This window comes from Rhinopithecus bieti, unplaced genomic scaffold, assembly GCF_001698545.2.
Source record: "Rhinopithecus bieti isolate Rb0 unplaced genomic scaffold, ASM169854v2 scaffold_33652, whole genome shotgun sequence".
In the NCBI taxonomy this organism is placed as follows: Eukaryota; Metazoa; Chordata; class Mammalia; order Primates; family Cercopithecidae; genus Rhinopithecus; species Rhinopithecus bieti.
The window spans coordinates 3,883,854-3,900,068 of record NW_016814761.1 but is presented as its reverse complement, the minus strand read 5'-3'; the positions used below and the strand labels follow the sequence as shown (position 1 = coordinate 3,900,068).

The 16,215-nt window shown below is 53.7% G+C and overlaps 1 protein-coding gene across 11 annotated transcripts in view; it reads left to right on the top strand.

Annotated features, from left to right (window-relative positions):
- The window catches only part of KIF17 (kinesin family member 17), a 53,993-nt gene that overhangs the window by 13,972 nt on the left and 23,806 nt on the right, over positions 1 to 16,215 (top strand). For 7 of the 11 annotated variants that reach the window (XM_017852039.1, XM_017852036.1, XM_017852037.1 and 4 more), the window contains exons 6-9: positions 1,475 to 1,529; positions 5,482 to 5,591; positions 12,235 to 12,382; positions 14,589 to 15,145. In XM_017852039.1, the coding sequence (XP_017707528.1) occupies positions 1,475 to 1,529; positions 5,482 to 5,591; positions 12,235 to 12,382; positions 14,589 to 15,145 (870 nt within the window). The remainder of the gene's footprint in view (positions 1 to 1,474; positions 1,530 to 5,481; positions 5,592 to 12,234; positions 12,383 to 14,588; positions 15,146 to 16,215) is intronic. The other 4 variants (XM_017852044.1, XM_017852040.1, XM_017852038.1 and 1 more) reach the window with 1 other exon arrangement.

Below are 16,215 nucleotides of genomic sequence, written 5' to 3'. Positions count from 1 at the left end.
ACTGAAGGAGTCTTAAGATTTTTTTTATCTCAGAAGCTCTTAGGGAAGGGAACACAAAAAACCTTGTGTCTGTCTGTCCATTCATCCCCCTCCCACCCACTTTCCTCTCCATCTGTTCATTCTACACACACCCATTCACCTACCCAGTCATCCACCCATCTGCCCATCCTCCCATTTACCCATTCATCCACCCACCTTTTCGTCCACCTACCCACCTTCCTACCCACCCCATTATTTATCCATCTGCACAGTCCCCCATCCACCCATCCACTCACCCACCTATACATCTATCCATCCATCCATCCATCCATCCATCCATCCATCCATTGATCCTTCCATCCTTCCATCTACCCATCCCTCCCTCCATTCCATCAATCCATTTCTTCCTTCCATCCATCCGTCTACACAGCCACCCACCCACCCATCCATTCATCCATCAATCCATTCACTGACCCTTCCTTCCTTTCTTCCGTCCATTCATCTGTCATCCATCCATGCGTCCATTCATCCATTGATCCTTCCTTCCATCCATTTGTTCATGCATCCATCCATTCATCAATCTTCCTTTCATCCACTCATCTATTCATCCAGAGATGCTTTCTTCCTTTCTTCCTTCCATCCTTCCATCTCCCATCCATCTTTCCATCCATCCACCCACTCATCCATTCATCCATCCATCTCCATCCTTCCTTCTATCTACCCACCTACCCATCTTCCATTCATTTTATCTACCCATCCATTCACCCATTCTAATCACCCACCCCATCCACGCTATCATCCATATATCCACCCATTCATTCACTCCATCCTATCATCCATTCTTTTATCTATTTTTCCACTCGCCTGCCCATCCATCCATTCAAGGTTCCCTGAGCTGCTCCTCTGTGTGTGGACCTGTGCTGGGTACTGGATACACAGAGATGAATCAGATGCAGGCTGTGCCTTGTGGGGTACCTAATCTCCTGAGGAAGAAGGACACTCCAGCAGACCATCACATGCAACCTGACACACTCTAGGGCAGACAGCTGTACAGGGCAGAAAGGAGTGCATGGTCAGCCACGTCTGTCTGTGGTGGGATAATGTCAGTGAGGGAAGGCTTCCCGGAGGAGGCAGTAGTTGAGCAAAGTCTTGGAAGAGGAGAAATTTCCTTGTTAGGATAAGAGTGTCCAGTGTGTGCAGAGATGCGCAAAACTCTAAGGTGCATTTGGGGAACTACAAAGCCCTCTGCTGGGCTGCCTTGGGTGATGGGAGGTGGTCAGGCAGGACTGGGGTGGAGAGGGCCTTGAACACCGTTGCAAGGCATTCCACCTCAGCCATCTGCCTTCCTCCTTTTTCCCTACTCCTCACCCCAACCCTACTCACTCCCAAGATTGGTAAGGGGGAAGACAAGAATGGTGAGGGTACCAGGAGGGAGTGGGGAGGCTAGGCCTGCGGCCCCCGCACCCAGCAGCTGCTTCGCGAGTACCAGGAGGAGATCAAAAAGCTCAAGGCCATCCTGACACAGCAGATGAGCCCCAGCAGCCTGTCAGGTGGGACCACGTTGGGGTAGTGGCGGGAGGGTCGGGTCCCCAGGAGAAAACTTCCTCCCCTCCGTTTTCTCGCCTCCAACTTCCCATCTAAAAGCTGACACCTATGCAGCCTTCCAGTGGTGACGGAGGCAGCCCCCAGGGTAGAGGCTGCTAGCATCCCTTCTCCCTGGATGAGGAGCAAGGAGCCCAGCCAGCAGAGTGACTGGGGTGGTGCTGGGTGGATAGCTGAGGGCTGAGCAGTTATCACCGGCTCACCTCCCAGCTCCGCAGACAAGCAACTCAGCCACTGAGAACCTCAGTCTCTTCATCTGTAAAAGGAACATCATAGCGATACCCACCTTGTGTGTGCTGTGAGGCAACTGGGAAAATTGCCTGAGATCATGCATGTGTGGGCTCAGCACGAGGCCTGGCACGGTGGGCTCCAGAGACAATGCGTGCTGCCTTCACTTTGGAGCCGGGCCTTGAGACCAGGCGTGCCTGACCCAAAGTTGCCTGTGTTTGCCCCGCCCAGGACTCACTTTAGACATTTCTCCCTTAGCCCTTGTTCTCCCTCTAGCATATCCCTCTTTTTCTGTTTCAACAAAACTTGAAAAATCCATCTACTTTTACCAGTCCCAGTTTCTCTCCCTCCACTCTCTCTCGCCCCTACCCAGGCAGGCCCTGTCCTGGCCCACTGATGCTGTCCTTGTCACCTATGGCCTCCTGTTGTGGAGCGCAGTGACTGTCCTGGGGCAGGCCTCACCTTGCCGCCTCAGCACCAGTTGGCTCAGCAGACCCCTCCCTTCATGAGAACTTTGCTTCTTACATGCCCTCTGCCCTGGCTCCCCGTATGCCCTCTGCCCTCAGTCCCCTCCTGCCTCCCCACCCACCTGTCCTCAGTTCCCAGGGGCAAGTCCTCCCTGCTCCCTGGTCTCCTAACCCTGGGCTGTCCTGGGCTGGTCCTCTGCTGTCCTCTCTCTGCATTCGCTGCTAAGGTGGCTTCACCTGCGCTCCCGACTTCCCCACATGCACCCCACAGCCTGGCCACGCAATTTGTGTTCGTGTCTTTTTTTTTTTGAGACGGAGTCTTGCTCTGTTGCCCAGGCTGGAGTGCAGTGGCGCGATCTCGGCTCACTGCAACCTCTGCCTCCCGGGTTCAGGGCATTCTCCTGCCTCAGCCTCCCGTGTAGCTGGAACTACAGGCACGCGCCACCATGCCCAGCTAATTGTATTTTTGATAGAGATGGGGTTTCACTGTGTTAGCCAGGATGGTCTTGATCAGGACCTCATGATTCGCCCACCTCAGCCTCCCAAAGTGCTGAGATTACAGGCACGAGCCACCTCGCCCAGCCTCGTGTCTTAATTTATAAAGGTGACTGGGTGACAGCACAGAGAGGTCAGCGCCACTGAAAGGAAAGTTCACTGTGACTCACAGTGCTCCTGGGAACCCGGGGTCCATCACGCCCACAGGGCCATAGGGAAGCACCAGCATTGGTCTGGAGGGAGAAGGGAGTGGGGCCCGGGCCACAGCCTTTACTGGGCTTCCTGTGGGAAAAGCACGGCAGGGCCTGGGAGGCGGGTTGGGACCAGGTGATTTGAATAATTCTGGTAGGTTTTTGGGTCAAGGGGCTGTTCCTTGTTGTCTGTGCCTGGCCCTGGGTCTGTTCAGGGCAGGGGGAATCTTGGCCTGGTGTGAGAGTTATATACAGCAAGTGGCTTGGGGTGTGGGCTCGGGCTTGGCTGGTTTATATACCAAAGATGGACTCACTGACTCGTGGTTTACAGTTTCTAGGAATTGTCTAGCCCTGAAGGGCAGTCTAATCCTGCCCAGCAAGTCCTTCAAGATAACAGAACATCACGCAATGTAGAAAAAAAGTAAAACATACTATCCATGTCCCCTGAATTCCGGATTTGAATCTGCAGCTGTGTAATAAGCATTTCAAACCCAACATGTCCCATTGTCAACTCGATGGGCCCCCAAATCTGCTAGGCATGCTTCCCCCCCACAGCTGATGGCGGCAACTCGGGTGTTCAAACCAGGCACCTTGGGGTCACCCCTGGCTTCTCACTTTCTCTCAAATCCACATCCAGTTGGTCAGCAGCTCCTGCCACCTCCACCTTCAAAACTGGCTACAGCCTGGCCGGGTGCAGTGGCTCATGCCTATAATCCTAGTACTTTGGGAGGCCGAGGTGGGCAGATCACTTGAGGTCAGGAGTTTGAGACCAGCCTGGCCAACATGGTGAAGCCTCGTCTCTACTAAAATAGAAAATATTAGCCGGGCGTGGTGGTGTGCACCTGTAGTCCCAGCTACTCGGGAGTCTGAGGCAGGAGTATCACTTGAACCTGGGAGAGGGAGGTTGCAGTGAGCCGAAATTATACCACTGCATCTAGCCTAGGTGACAGAGCAAACACCCCATCTCAAAAAAAAAAAAAAAAAGAAAAGAAAAAGAAAACACTGGCTACAGCCTGTACACTGCTGCCCTCTAGCCTGAGTTTCTGCACCACCCACCACGGGTCTCCTAGCGCCTGCTCTGGTTCCCCTCAGTGCACTCTCCACGCAGCAGCCAGGGAGAGCCTGTTCAAATGCAAGGCCTGTGACTGCCCTGTGCACACCTGCTCCGTTCAATCCAGAGTCACAGCCAAAGCCCTCACCCGGCCCTCCACAGCTCTCACAATCTGGCATTATCCCTCTTGGACTTCTCTACCTGTCCTGTCCATCACTCCCTCCCCTCCAGCCACACTGGCCTCCTGGCTGGGCCAGGAACAGTGCAGGCTCACAACTGCCTCAGGACCCTCGCACTCACCACTCCCCCGTCTAGCAAGCTCCTCCTGTGCCTGCCCTCTCCTTGCTGCTTCCTTCATGCCTTGACTAAAAGGCCTTCAATAAATAAGCTATTTATTTATTTATTTTTGTAGATGGAGTCTCGCTCTGTCGCCCAGGCTGGAGTGCAATAGCACCATCTCAGCTCACTGCAACCTCTGCCCACCCGGTTCAAGCAATTCTCCTGCCTCAGCCTCCTGAGTAGCTGGGATTACAGGCTCCTGCCACCATGCCCGGCTGATTTTTGTATTTTTTGGTAGAGACGGGGTTTTACTATGTTGGCCGGGCTTGTCTTGAACTCCTGACCTCAAGTGATCCGCCGCCTCAGCCTCCCAAAGTGCTGGGGTTACAGACATGAGACACTGTGCCTGGCCTAACACACTAAATGGCAACTTGGGCCAGGCAAGGCAGCTCACACTTTAATCCCAGAACTTTGGGAGGCTGAGACGAGAAGATTGCTTGATCCCAGGAGTTTGAGACCAGTCTGGACAGCATGGTGAGACCCCATTTTTACAAAAAAATAAAATAAGATTAGCTGGGCATGGTGGTGTGTGTCTAGTCCCAGCTACTCGGGAGGCTCAGCTGGGAGGATCATTTGAGCCCAGGAATTGGAGGCCTCGGTGAGTTATAATCCCACCACTGCACTCTGGCTTGGGTGGCAGAGCAAGCCCCTGTCTCAATAAATATATAAGTAAATAAATTGCAACCCTTCTAACTGCTTCTAACTCCCAAGCACCTTCCCTACTTGCTTTTTCTTCTCAGTGCACATCACCTTGTAACGTGTTACCCATTTTGCTTATTTATTTTGATGGGAGGTGGTCAGGCAGGGCTCAAGTGGAGAGGGCCTTGAACACCACCACGAGGCATTTCACCTTGTCCATCTGCCTTTCTCCTCTTTTTCCCAGTGGAAAACTCAGCATGGGTGTGGAGTTTTGTCTTTGTTCAGTGCCGCATCCTCAGCATCTAGAACATCGAGATGCTCCATAAATATTTGTTGGGTGACTAACAGCCTTTTACATGGAGATGTGTTTGAAATAAGCTCAATACTTTAAAGTCTTTTTGAATGACCATGAGGTCGTCTTTTTACAGATTTCCATTTAATTCCACCATCTGCCCTTTGTCCTGGCTGCTAATTTCTGTTTCTCCTCCAGCCTTGCTGTCCAGGCAGGTGCCCCCAGACCCTGTGCAGGTGGAGGAGAAGCTGTTGCCCCCGCCTGTGATCCAGCATGACATGGAGGCCGAGAAGCAGCTGATCCGGGAGGTGAGATCCAAGTTGGGTGGGAACATGGAGAAGGGGCAGGCAGGTGGGGCCCAGCAACAAGGGCAGAGCTGCCGCTGGGGTCCAATGCCGTATCACTGTACCTTCACCTTGGGGTTGGTCCTGAGAAAGTTGAGGCTCAAAGAGATGCCAGGACTTGCCCAAGGTCACACAACAAAGAGTCTGAGCCAGGATTTCAACTTGAGTTCTTGACTCCAGACTGCAGTCAATACTACCTCAGGGCCTGCATGGTGAGAATAGAGGGGTGCAGGGGCGTCTCCAGGGGCATGTTCTCCCCTCAGTTTTGAAGGAAGGGGTAGCTGTGCATTGATGGAAGCAGAAAAGGCTTCCCTGGCTGTGGAAATGGCCTGTGCAGAGGCGAGGCAGTCAGGGTGGGGAGGAGTCTGTCCCGCAGCAGCCGTCAACAAGCCGGGGTCTTAGAGCCAGGCAGCCCGTTTGACCAGCAGGTGAGTGTGGTGTTGGCCTCCTGGAAAAAGCTGTCACCTGGGGCACCTGGGTCCTCTCATGTGAGTACCTCCCAACATCCCTGGGAAGCAACGGGTGAGATGATGCCCCTGATTTCCGAAGGCAGAGCTGGTCCCCAGAGCGGGACTTCCACAGCCAGGCGTGGTGGGGCCTCCCCACTCCTGCCTTTGGCTCCATCCCTGACTCCAGGCTCTGTTGGTTTCCAGAGATTCCCGCCTAAATGCTGCATCCTGAGACCTGAGTGTGCGGTGGGGTTTGACATGGGGCAGTCCCTTTATTCATTTATTTATTTACTTATTTATTTTTGAGACAGCATCTTGTTGTCACCCAGGCTGGAGTATAGTGGTGCGATCTCAACTCATGCAGCCTCAAACTCCCTGGCTCAGGTGCTCATCCCATCTCAGCTTCCCACGTAGCCTGGACCACAGGTGCATGTCATTACGCCTGGCTAAATTTTAAATTTTTTTGTAGAGATGGGGTCTCTATGTTTCCTAGGCTGGTCTTGAACTCCTGGGCTCAAGCGATCCTCCCACCTCAGCCTCCCGAAGTGTTGGGTTTACAGGCATGAGTCACTGCGCCGGGCCTGATGGTCCCTTTAGAGCCCTGGCTTTTCCTGATTTGGAACCCGATGCCAGGCAGGGACGAGCTATCCAGGGGCTGGGCCTGGATGTGTCCGCTGCTGGACCCCTGCCACTCAACTACGACCTCCCATTCGGGTCCGCCCTCAGGTCTCGGAAGCCCCTGTTCGGCTGTGGGGACCTGGGGCCCAGCCTCTGGGGCGGACAGGAGAAGGACTGGTGGGGGTCTCAGTCCCGTGGGCCAGAGGCCTGGGAGAAATCCATCCAAGAGCCTCCGGTGCTGTACGTGACGGGCGGGGCCTGTGCTGTTTGGGGAGAGGCTCGATGGTGCCCCCAGCGGACGCCGTCCGCCCTGCCGGCTCTGGGAGCTCTGCGGCGGGCACTGCCTTTCTGCTTCCACTGCGGTTTCCAGCCCGGGTGTCAGGTCCCTCCCTGTAGCCCTGGGGAGGCTCCCGGGGAGGCTTTAGCAAGACGGGCCCTGGGGGATGGCTGAGCTCAGATAAGCCCACAGAAACCAGAGAAGTCAGCCTGCTGGAGTTCGGAGTGGGCATGGAGTCGCACAGGGGGGTTCGGAGGCTGGGAGTCACACATGGAGTCGCAGCCCGGGGGGCTTTGGTCACAGTTGGAGGGGTGGGGCGTGTTGTGCAGGACGGGGACGGAGGCTTCCTTCCCGGGAAGCCGGATGGGGCCGGCGGCCCCCACTCTCCAGTAAGTAGGGCACTGCCTCCCCCTGGTGGTCACCAGGGAGAAGCGACGCCATTCCTGGCGGGCCCCCGGAGAGCCACGGATGGGGGTGCCTTCTGTCCTGGGGATGGGGTCGCCTGCCTCCTCCTCGTGGGGCGTCCCAGTGGACACTGCGTCAGAGTTCTGCTGCCTGACGCCACCGCCACCAGGATTCCAAGAAACCCTGAGGTTTCTTCTGTGAGCCATGCTTGCAGGAAGCGTTGAAGATGTCTGCCCCCCGCCCCTCTGCTATCCCTGCTTCCTTCCTCCCTCCCGTTTGTTCTTTGTCTCAACTCTCATATTTATTGAGCTCCTGCTGTGCTCCTGGGACCATGTTTCCCTTTCTATTCCAGAACCATTCAGGAAAAGGGAGGCGCCCCCTCTGTGTAGGGAAGAGGGCACGGGCCGGGAGCCGGGTTTCCGTCCCCAGTCTGAACTAGGGCTTTGGACCAGAAGATTCTTAGGGTCCGTCCAGCTTTCACTTTCTGCAAGTCCATCCTTATAGACTCTGTGACCTTGGGCAGGTTGTTTGTGCTCTCTGAGCCTCTGTCTCATCTACAGAACAGGCATCATAGCGTCTTTCCTGCTGCTGCTTAGGGATGTAAGAGGATGAAATGAAGGGCCGTCTTCTCCTTGACAGGCTGTGTATCATGTACCGAGCAAGAGTTGGGGGTCAGCTCCGCCATTCAGACCTTAACAGGCATATTGTGAGCGCTTGCTGAGTGCTGGACACTCTAGCCAGAGGGAGATGTGGGGCCAAGGAAGGGTTTTTCATGCTTTAAATATTGGAAGAGAGCATGTCTTGTAGACTGTCGAGAATTATCCAGCACAGAGGGAGAAGTCGAGGTACAGGAAGGAGGGGGTGGATTGCAAGCACAAGGTCCTGGAGCTGTGCTGCGTGGGTTGAGAGGAAGTGGAGATTCCGGGTAGACCTGCAGGTGGACGGGAAGGTGAGGGAGTCCTGTGCCTCCCTGTTCTCTGTGATTTACCAGGCAAGGAATGTGGGAGGAGAGGAGGGTTGAGAAGACAGAGGGAAAGGGTGGGACTGGGGCTGTGGGCTCAGCCATGTAGAAAGCCCACCTTCCTGAGATTCAGGTCCCGTGTTTAAAAGTGAGAATGGGGTTGGGCACAGTGGCTCATGCCTGTAATCCCAGCACTTTGGGATGCCGGGGGGGGGGGGGGGGATCCCTTGAGGTCAGGAGTTAAGACCTACCGGGCCCAACATGGCGAACCCCGTCTCTCTAAAAGGACAAAATTAGCTGGGCCATGATGCACGTGCCTGTGATCCAGTTACTTGGTGGCTGAGGCAGGAGAATTGGTGAACCTGAGCGGTAGGTTGCAGTGAGCCGAGATGGTCGCCACTTGCACTCCAGCCTGGGTGAGAGAGTGAGACTACTGACTCAAAAAAAAATTAAAAATTATAAAAAAAAGGAGATTGGTGGGTGCCTGTGCACATGCATGTGTTGTGTGGCTATGTGGTGCTTGTGTGCATGTATGCCTGCATGCGTGTGCCATGTATGTGTGCTGTGTGCCTGCATGTGCATGTGTGTGAATGTGTGTGTGTGCATGTGTGAATGTGTGTGTGTGCATGTGTGTGCGCGCATGTGTGCCTGTGGGTGCATGTGTGTGTGCGCATGCGTGCCTGCGGGTGCATGTGTGCCTGCATGTGTGTGCGTGCGTATGTGTGTGTTTCCATCCATGTATTGCTAAGGTGAGGCCTGGGTTTAACCAGGGTCAGGGCTGTGCTGGGAGAAAACAATAGAGGGGCTGGGTGAGGGAGTCAGGGATGTTTACTGACTCTAGCCATGGGTCCTGGGACGCCAACTGGTGAGGAGGGCAGCGAGAGCAGGGGGCAGTGGAGGAGAGGGCTGCAGGGTTCTGAAGAGCTGCCTGGTCATGGAACCTCCCTGGGCCTCAGTAACACTGTGAGCATTACTTTGAGGTTCAAGTGTATCTAAAAATGTACTGAAGAATGCACGGTTACATCTGAATTATTCTCCGTCCCCTTCTCTCCCTCCCTAAGAGCCTAAATCAGTGCTATCCATGCCAGTTTGTATTTGCCAAAGGGATCCGGAGATGTGGGAGTATGACGTGGTGCTTGCCCACCCCATCCCTGTCCTTGTCCCCTCTCTCTGGCTTACTACAGTGGCAGGCGCCTCTGGCAGCAGTGGCTCCAGAAGACAAAGGGTCCCAGACTATCTTTAATTCATAAATGCCCTGCCCTTCTCTTGGGACGTGTGTGTCAGAGGCCTGAATATGTTGCATGCCCATAACCTGCAGTTCTGCCATTTACTGGGTCCACAGGTGTTCCTTGAATCCCTCTTCTGGCAGGCTCTGAGGTTACAAGACAGGATGGTCCTTCCAGCCTGGCCAAGATGGTGAAACCCTGTCTCTACCAAAAATATAAAAAATTAGCTGGGTGTGGTGGTGTACACCTGTAGTTCCAGCTACTCAGGAGGCTGAGGCAGGAGAATCGCTTGAACCTGGGAGGTGGAGGTTACAGTGAGCGGAGATCACACCACTGCACTCCAGCCTGGGCGACAGAGCGAGACTCCGTCTCACAACAACAAAAAAGGACAGGATGGTCCTTGCTCTCTGGAGGGTGCCTTCTGGTAGGGGAGACCAACAATAACCTGTAATCAAATAAGTAGAGATTATCATGAAGGAAGCAATGGGTCAGGCAGAAGTAGCAGCTCGTGTGATTACTAGGAAGCTGGAGAGACAGAAGAGACACAAGGAAGGAAAAGAAGCAACTGGCGGCCCTTGCCCTGGTGTCAGAAGACAGCAGCTGTGGAGGGCTGTGAGGAAGGGGGCACTGCTGAGACAGCTCACACACTGTTCACACTCATTCACACACCACACACCCATTCACACCCATCCACACACCATTCACCCAGTCACACCCGTTCACACCCTTCCCCGGGCAAGTGTGTCCTGCCCTTGGCTGTCTCCCAGGAGTCCTCATCCTGGGGTAGTGAAATGATTGAAAACCCCGTCTCTACCAAAAATACGAAAATTAGCCAGGCATGGTGGGGTGCGCATGTAATAGGCTACTTGGGAGGCAGAGGCAGGACAATCACTTGAACCTGGGAGGCAGAGGTTGCAGTGAGCTGAAATTGAGCCACTGCACTCCAGCCCAGGTGACAGGGTGAGACTCTGTCTCAGGAAAAAAAAAAAAAAAAAAAGCAATAGAGGAAGGGACAGAGAGCAGTGCAGGAGGGTTTCTGAGAGTATGGTCAGGGAAGGCCTCTCTGAGGGGTGTTACTAAGCTGAGGCCTGGGAAGGTGCTTGCCAGGGAGCAGGGCACAGGCCTTGGGGCAGGGAGGAATTGGGTTTGTCTAGGGGCCCCAAATGTGCATCATAGCCGTTGAGGGGTAGGCAGGGCCAAATCACTTGGGACTCAGATCAAGTTGAGGAGCTTAGATTTCATCCATGAACATGGGATTCCATTAGCAGATCCTAAGCAGGGGAGACACCTGGATGGGCACCATGGCTGTGTCAGAGAGAGGTTGGGGCCAGAGTGAGAGTAGAGGTGAGGACCAGGTGGCTGTTTGGATGAGAGCTGGCAGTGATAGCAAAGATGGAGAGAAGTGGGTGAATAAAAATATATTTTGTCATTGATGGATTGCGGACCATTGGGCAGAAAGGTATTTGCCAACATGGAAAGGTGTTCTTGATATATTGCTGTGTGGATAAAATAGATTGCAAACAAACGCACATATTATTAATCTGTTAAAAATGCACTGAGCAGCCTGGGCATAGTGGCTCATGCCTGTATTCCCAGCACATTGGGAGGCTGAGGCTGGCGGATCACCTGAAGTCAGGAGTTCAAGACCAGCCTGGCCAGTATGGTGAAACCCCGTCTCTACTAAAAAAAAAAAAAAAATTAACCAGACTTGGTGGTGGACACCTGTAATCCCAGCTACTTGGGAGGCTGAGGCAGGAGAATCGCCTGAACCTGGGGGGTGGAGGTTGCAGTGAGCCGAGATTGTGCCATTGCACTCCAACCTGGGCAACAAGAGTGAAACTCCATCTCAAAAAACAAACAAACAAACAAAAAAGAAGCACTGAGAGGCTGGGTGTGGTGGCTCATGCCTGTAATCCCAACACTTTGGGAGGCCGGGGTGGGAGGATCACTTGAGTCTAGGAGTTTGAGAACAAGCTGGGCAACATAGTGAGACCCCTACTCTAGAAATTTTTTATTTATTTTTATTTTTGAGACAGAGTCTCACTCTGTCACCCAGGCTGGAGAGCAGTGGCATGATCTTGGCTCACTGCAGCCCCCACTTCCCAGGTTCAAGCAGTCTCATGCCTCTGCTTCCCCAGTAACTGAAATTATAGGCACGCCACCATGCTTGGCTAACTTTTGTATTTTTAGTAGAGACCGAGTTTCGCCGTGTTGGCCAGGCTGGTCTTAAACCTTGGCCTCAAGCGATCTGCCTCGGTTTCCCAAAGTGTTGGGGTTACAGGCGTGAGCCACTGCGCCTGCCCTACAAAATTTTTTTTTAAAATTAGCTGATGGTGGCATGCCTATAGTCCCAGCTATTCAGGAGGCTGAGGCAGGAGGATCACTTGAGCCTGGGAGTTTGAGGCTGGAATGAGCCATGATTATGCCATTGCACTCCAGCCTGGGGGACAGAGTGAGACCCTGTCTCAAAAACAAAACAAAACAAAAAAGCATTGAGAACAGTTTAGAAAGGTCTTCACTAGCAAGTAATTATCACAGTGTGGTACAATTGGATTCTCTTGGCTTACTTATATGTTCTGTATTGTTTGAATAACAACAAAGGAATACCTAAAGCTGGGTTTCAAAATGATGATAAAATGCTGCCTGCCCTCTGGTCCCCCCTCCCCACCAGGAGTATGAAGAGCGCCTGGCCCGGCTGAAAGCCGACTATAAGGCCGAGCAGGAGTCTCGGGCCAGGCTGGAGGAAGACATCACTGCTATGCGTAACTCATATGATGTCAGGCTGTCCACACTGGAGGAGAACCTGCGGAAGGAGACAGGTGGGCACCCCTTGCCTCCCCAGGCTGTCTCGAGGGAAGGTGGCCTCCTTTCTGCCTCACTGCAGTAACTGCATCACAGAGCATTTTCTACACCCCAGGCTCAGGTCTGTTTTGTCCTCACAATGGTCTGGTAAGGTAGGTACCACAGTTATGCTCACTATATAGATGAGGAAACTGAGGCACAGAGAGGGTAAGTAAGTTGCCCATGGTCACACAGCTGATAAAGGAGAGCCAGGATTGGAACCCAGGCAGTCTGGCCCCAGAGCCAGTGTTCTCACCCACAACACTGCACTGGGATGGCTTAGCCGTGGGCTGGGCTCCAGCTCGAGGCTGACTGTGAGCTGTGAAGTACCACCCTTTCTGTAGAGGCAAGCCCCTGCCCCTAACTTCTGTGTTTTCCATTTTCTCCTCTTACTTTTGAGCCTCTCTGTTACCAAAGCAAACACATCCCATAATAAGGATTTAATCAGTAGCCACAAATTTTTACCTATCTGGAAGTTTTTGTCTTTAAAAAAAAAAAAAAAATTTTGTTTTGAGATGGAGTCTTGCTCTGTCGCCCAGGCTGGAGTGCAGTGACATGATCTTGGCTCACTGCAACCTCTACATCCCGGATTTAAGCAATTCTCATGCCTCAGTCTCCTGAGTAGCTGGAATTACAGGTGCACACTACCACACCTGGCTAATTTTTGTGTTTTCAGTAGAGATGGGGTTTCATCATGTTGGCCAGGCTGGTCTCGAACTCCTGGGCTCAAGCAGTCTACCTGCCTTGGCCTCCCAAAGTGGGATTACAGGCGTGAGCCACTGCACTTGGCCTTTAGTTTTTGTCTTCTTTTTGCCACCCTAGGATGTTCTGCTATACCAGTGTCAGTCAAACACGCATGCTGCTTGGAGGTTCAGACCTCCTAGCACTCATGAATAGTGTAGAATCCAGGCCTGGAATGATGATGATACTGATCGCACCATCGGTACCATTTGTTGCACATTACCACGTGTCGGGTAATTTACCTGCTTTACCTGTACCTTCTCACTGAGCCTCTCTTTCCCCAGTCCAGCGAGGTAGGACTCCCTGGATCTTCCCATAACCATGTGGAAACCAAGTCTGAGAGAGATCCAGGCCATTTAGCTAGGGAGTGGATGCCATATTTCAGCAAAGGGAAATACCAAGACCCGCTGACGGGGGTCTGGGACACAGTGATGAAGAAATGGGTAGGAGGAATGAGGCGCAGGGAGCCCCCCGAGCCGGAGCACTAAGGGGTCCATGTGAATGCAGCCCTGTCTCCACTGCAAGGGAGACGCACTCCCGGAGGAGACCCAGAGGAAAAGGAGGGAGCCGATTCTAGCATTTTCTGCCCTTTGGAGTGTTCCCTGCAGTCCGGATTGAATATGAGGCCTCCAGCTGCTCTTTGGCTTCTGGAGCTCTGACATTCATCCACAGCATTCATTTAGCTCTCGCGGACCGAGCATATCCAGTGGACAAGAGCCCTGGGCTGGGCACTCCAGTGGGGGCTCCTAGGGCACCTGGGCATGAAATCTGCTGAACTCTCAGCCTTGGAAGGCAACAAGGCCCCAGGAAGCCTGCCAGTGTGTGAAGAGTGGTCCCAAGGCAGGGCGTGCCGTAAGAGCCCAGCACTTAGTGGCTGTGGAGGTCAGAAAATGGAGAAATCACAGTGTTGGTCAGGGAAGGCTTCCTGGAAGAGGTGGGAGGCGGTAGGTTTGGGTTCTGATAAGAGCAGAGATGGGAAGGCAGGCAGGCTATAGCCAGCCTCTGGAGGGCCTAGGAGGCTCTGACTCTTAAGCTGGTCTTTTAGAAATGATGGGCTTGGGCCGGGCACGGTGGCTCACGCCTGTAATCCCAGCACTTTGGGAGGCTGAGGCGGGAGAATCACGAGGTCAGGAGATCGGACCATCCTGGCTAACACAGTGAAACCCTGTCTCTACTAAAACTACAAAAAAATTAGCCAGGCATGGTGGCAGGTGCCTGTAGTCCCAGCTACTGGGGAGGCTGAGGCAGGAGAATGGCGTGAACCTAGAAGGTAGAGCTTGCAGTGAGCCGAGATTGTCCCACTGCACTCCAGCCTGGGCGACAGAGCAAGACTCTGTCTCAAAAAAAATAAAGAAACGAAACACTGGGCTTGGGACCGCCTTCTATGGAAGGGTCTCTCATTCTGACCCTTTAAAAATCTGAAGGAAGTTCTCCATTTTGCAGAGGCTGTCCTGCAGGCGGAAGTCCTCTACAAGGCTGAGGTCATGTCCAGGGCCGAGTTTGCCAGCAGCTCTGAGTACCCGTCTGCTTTCCAGCATGAGACAGTGGTGAAACCCGAGGTCTTCTCCACGACCGACACTCTGCCCAGTGACGACGTCTCCAAGACTGAGGTTTCCTCCAGGTTTGCGAAGCTGCCCAATGTGGAACCCTCCAAGTCTGGGATTTCTCTGGGCTCCAGTGAGTCATCCTCGCTCGAAGAAACCTCTGTGTCTCAGGCTTTCCCTGGGCCTGAGGAGCCCTCCAACGTGGAGGTCTCCATGCCCACTGTGGAGTGCAGGAGCAGATACTTCCTGGATGAGTGCCTCGGGCAGGAGGCCGCTGGGCACCCGCTGGGGGAACAGAACTACCTCCCGGAAGAGGAGCCGCAGGAGGTGCCCCTACAGGGGTTACTAGGCCTGCGGGACCCATTTGCCGAGGTGGAAGCCAAGCTGGCCAGACTCTCCTCCACCGTGGCCAGGACAGACGCACCCCAGGCAGACATCCCCAAGGTCCCCGTGCAGGTAGCTGATGTCATGCCTGGTGCCATCGAACACTGAGCAGGCAGAGCTTGCCCGGGGTCTGGAGCTCACTGTCCACACACTGTTCACACACACGGCCTCTGCTGCTCAAGCCGTGGCTCCACTGTGTCTGCTGTGGCTCTGGCACTGGTGGCTGGTTCAGGGGCACTGGTGTCCAGGGGTTGGGAAAGGAGAAGCTCTGTCTCATGCTCTGTAATTCAATAAGAAAGTTGGGGTCAAGGTGCAAGGTTATGCCAGGTGGGCACTTGTTCTGCAGATGGGGTGACAGCTGTACAGGGCATTTGCCCAGTTGCCATGGTTACAGTGAGTGTCCAGGCCTGACGGAGTCTTGGGCAACCCTCACCGGCTCATGAGCTCCGTAGTGAGCTGGGTCGGGGGGTCTGTGGGAATCCAGCCACCTTTCAGTGACCGCGAGGCTTCTGGGACACTGCTCTTCATCTGGCCCCCTGACCAACATCTTCTCCCTTTTCAACAACCCTCTTGTTTTTAAAAAATGTTCCTTTTGGCCAGGCACATTGGCTCACTCCTGTAATCCCAGAACTTTGGGAGACCGAGGTGGGTGGATCACCTGAGGCCAGGAGTTCAAGACCAGCCTGGCCAACATGGTGAAACCCCATTTCTACTAAAAATATAAAAATTAGCCAGGTGTGGTGGCGTGCACCTGTAATCCCAGCTACCCAGGAGGCTGAGGCAGGAGGATCACTTGAACCTGGGAGACGGAGATTGCAGTGAGTCAAGATCGCACCACTGTGCTCCAGCCTGGGTGACAGAGTGAGACTCCATCTCAAAGAAAAAAAGAGTCCTATTTTCTTCTCTTTTTGTTCTCTGCTTTCCTTTCCTTTCCTGTGTGTGTGTGTGTGTGTGTTTGTGTGTGTGTGTCCGTGTGTGTATTTAGAGAGAGAGATCGCAGGTCTACCACTTCCTTGGTGTGTGACCTTTCTGGGCTCGGTTTCCTCATCTGTAAAACGAGGATGCTTCAGAGGAGTGGATGCAGGCAACGCTCCTGGCATACAGCAGGAGCCCACCACACACCCTGACTTGCAGCCCTTGTC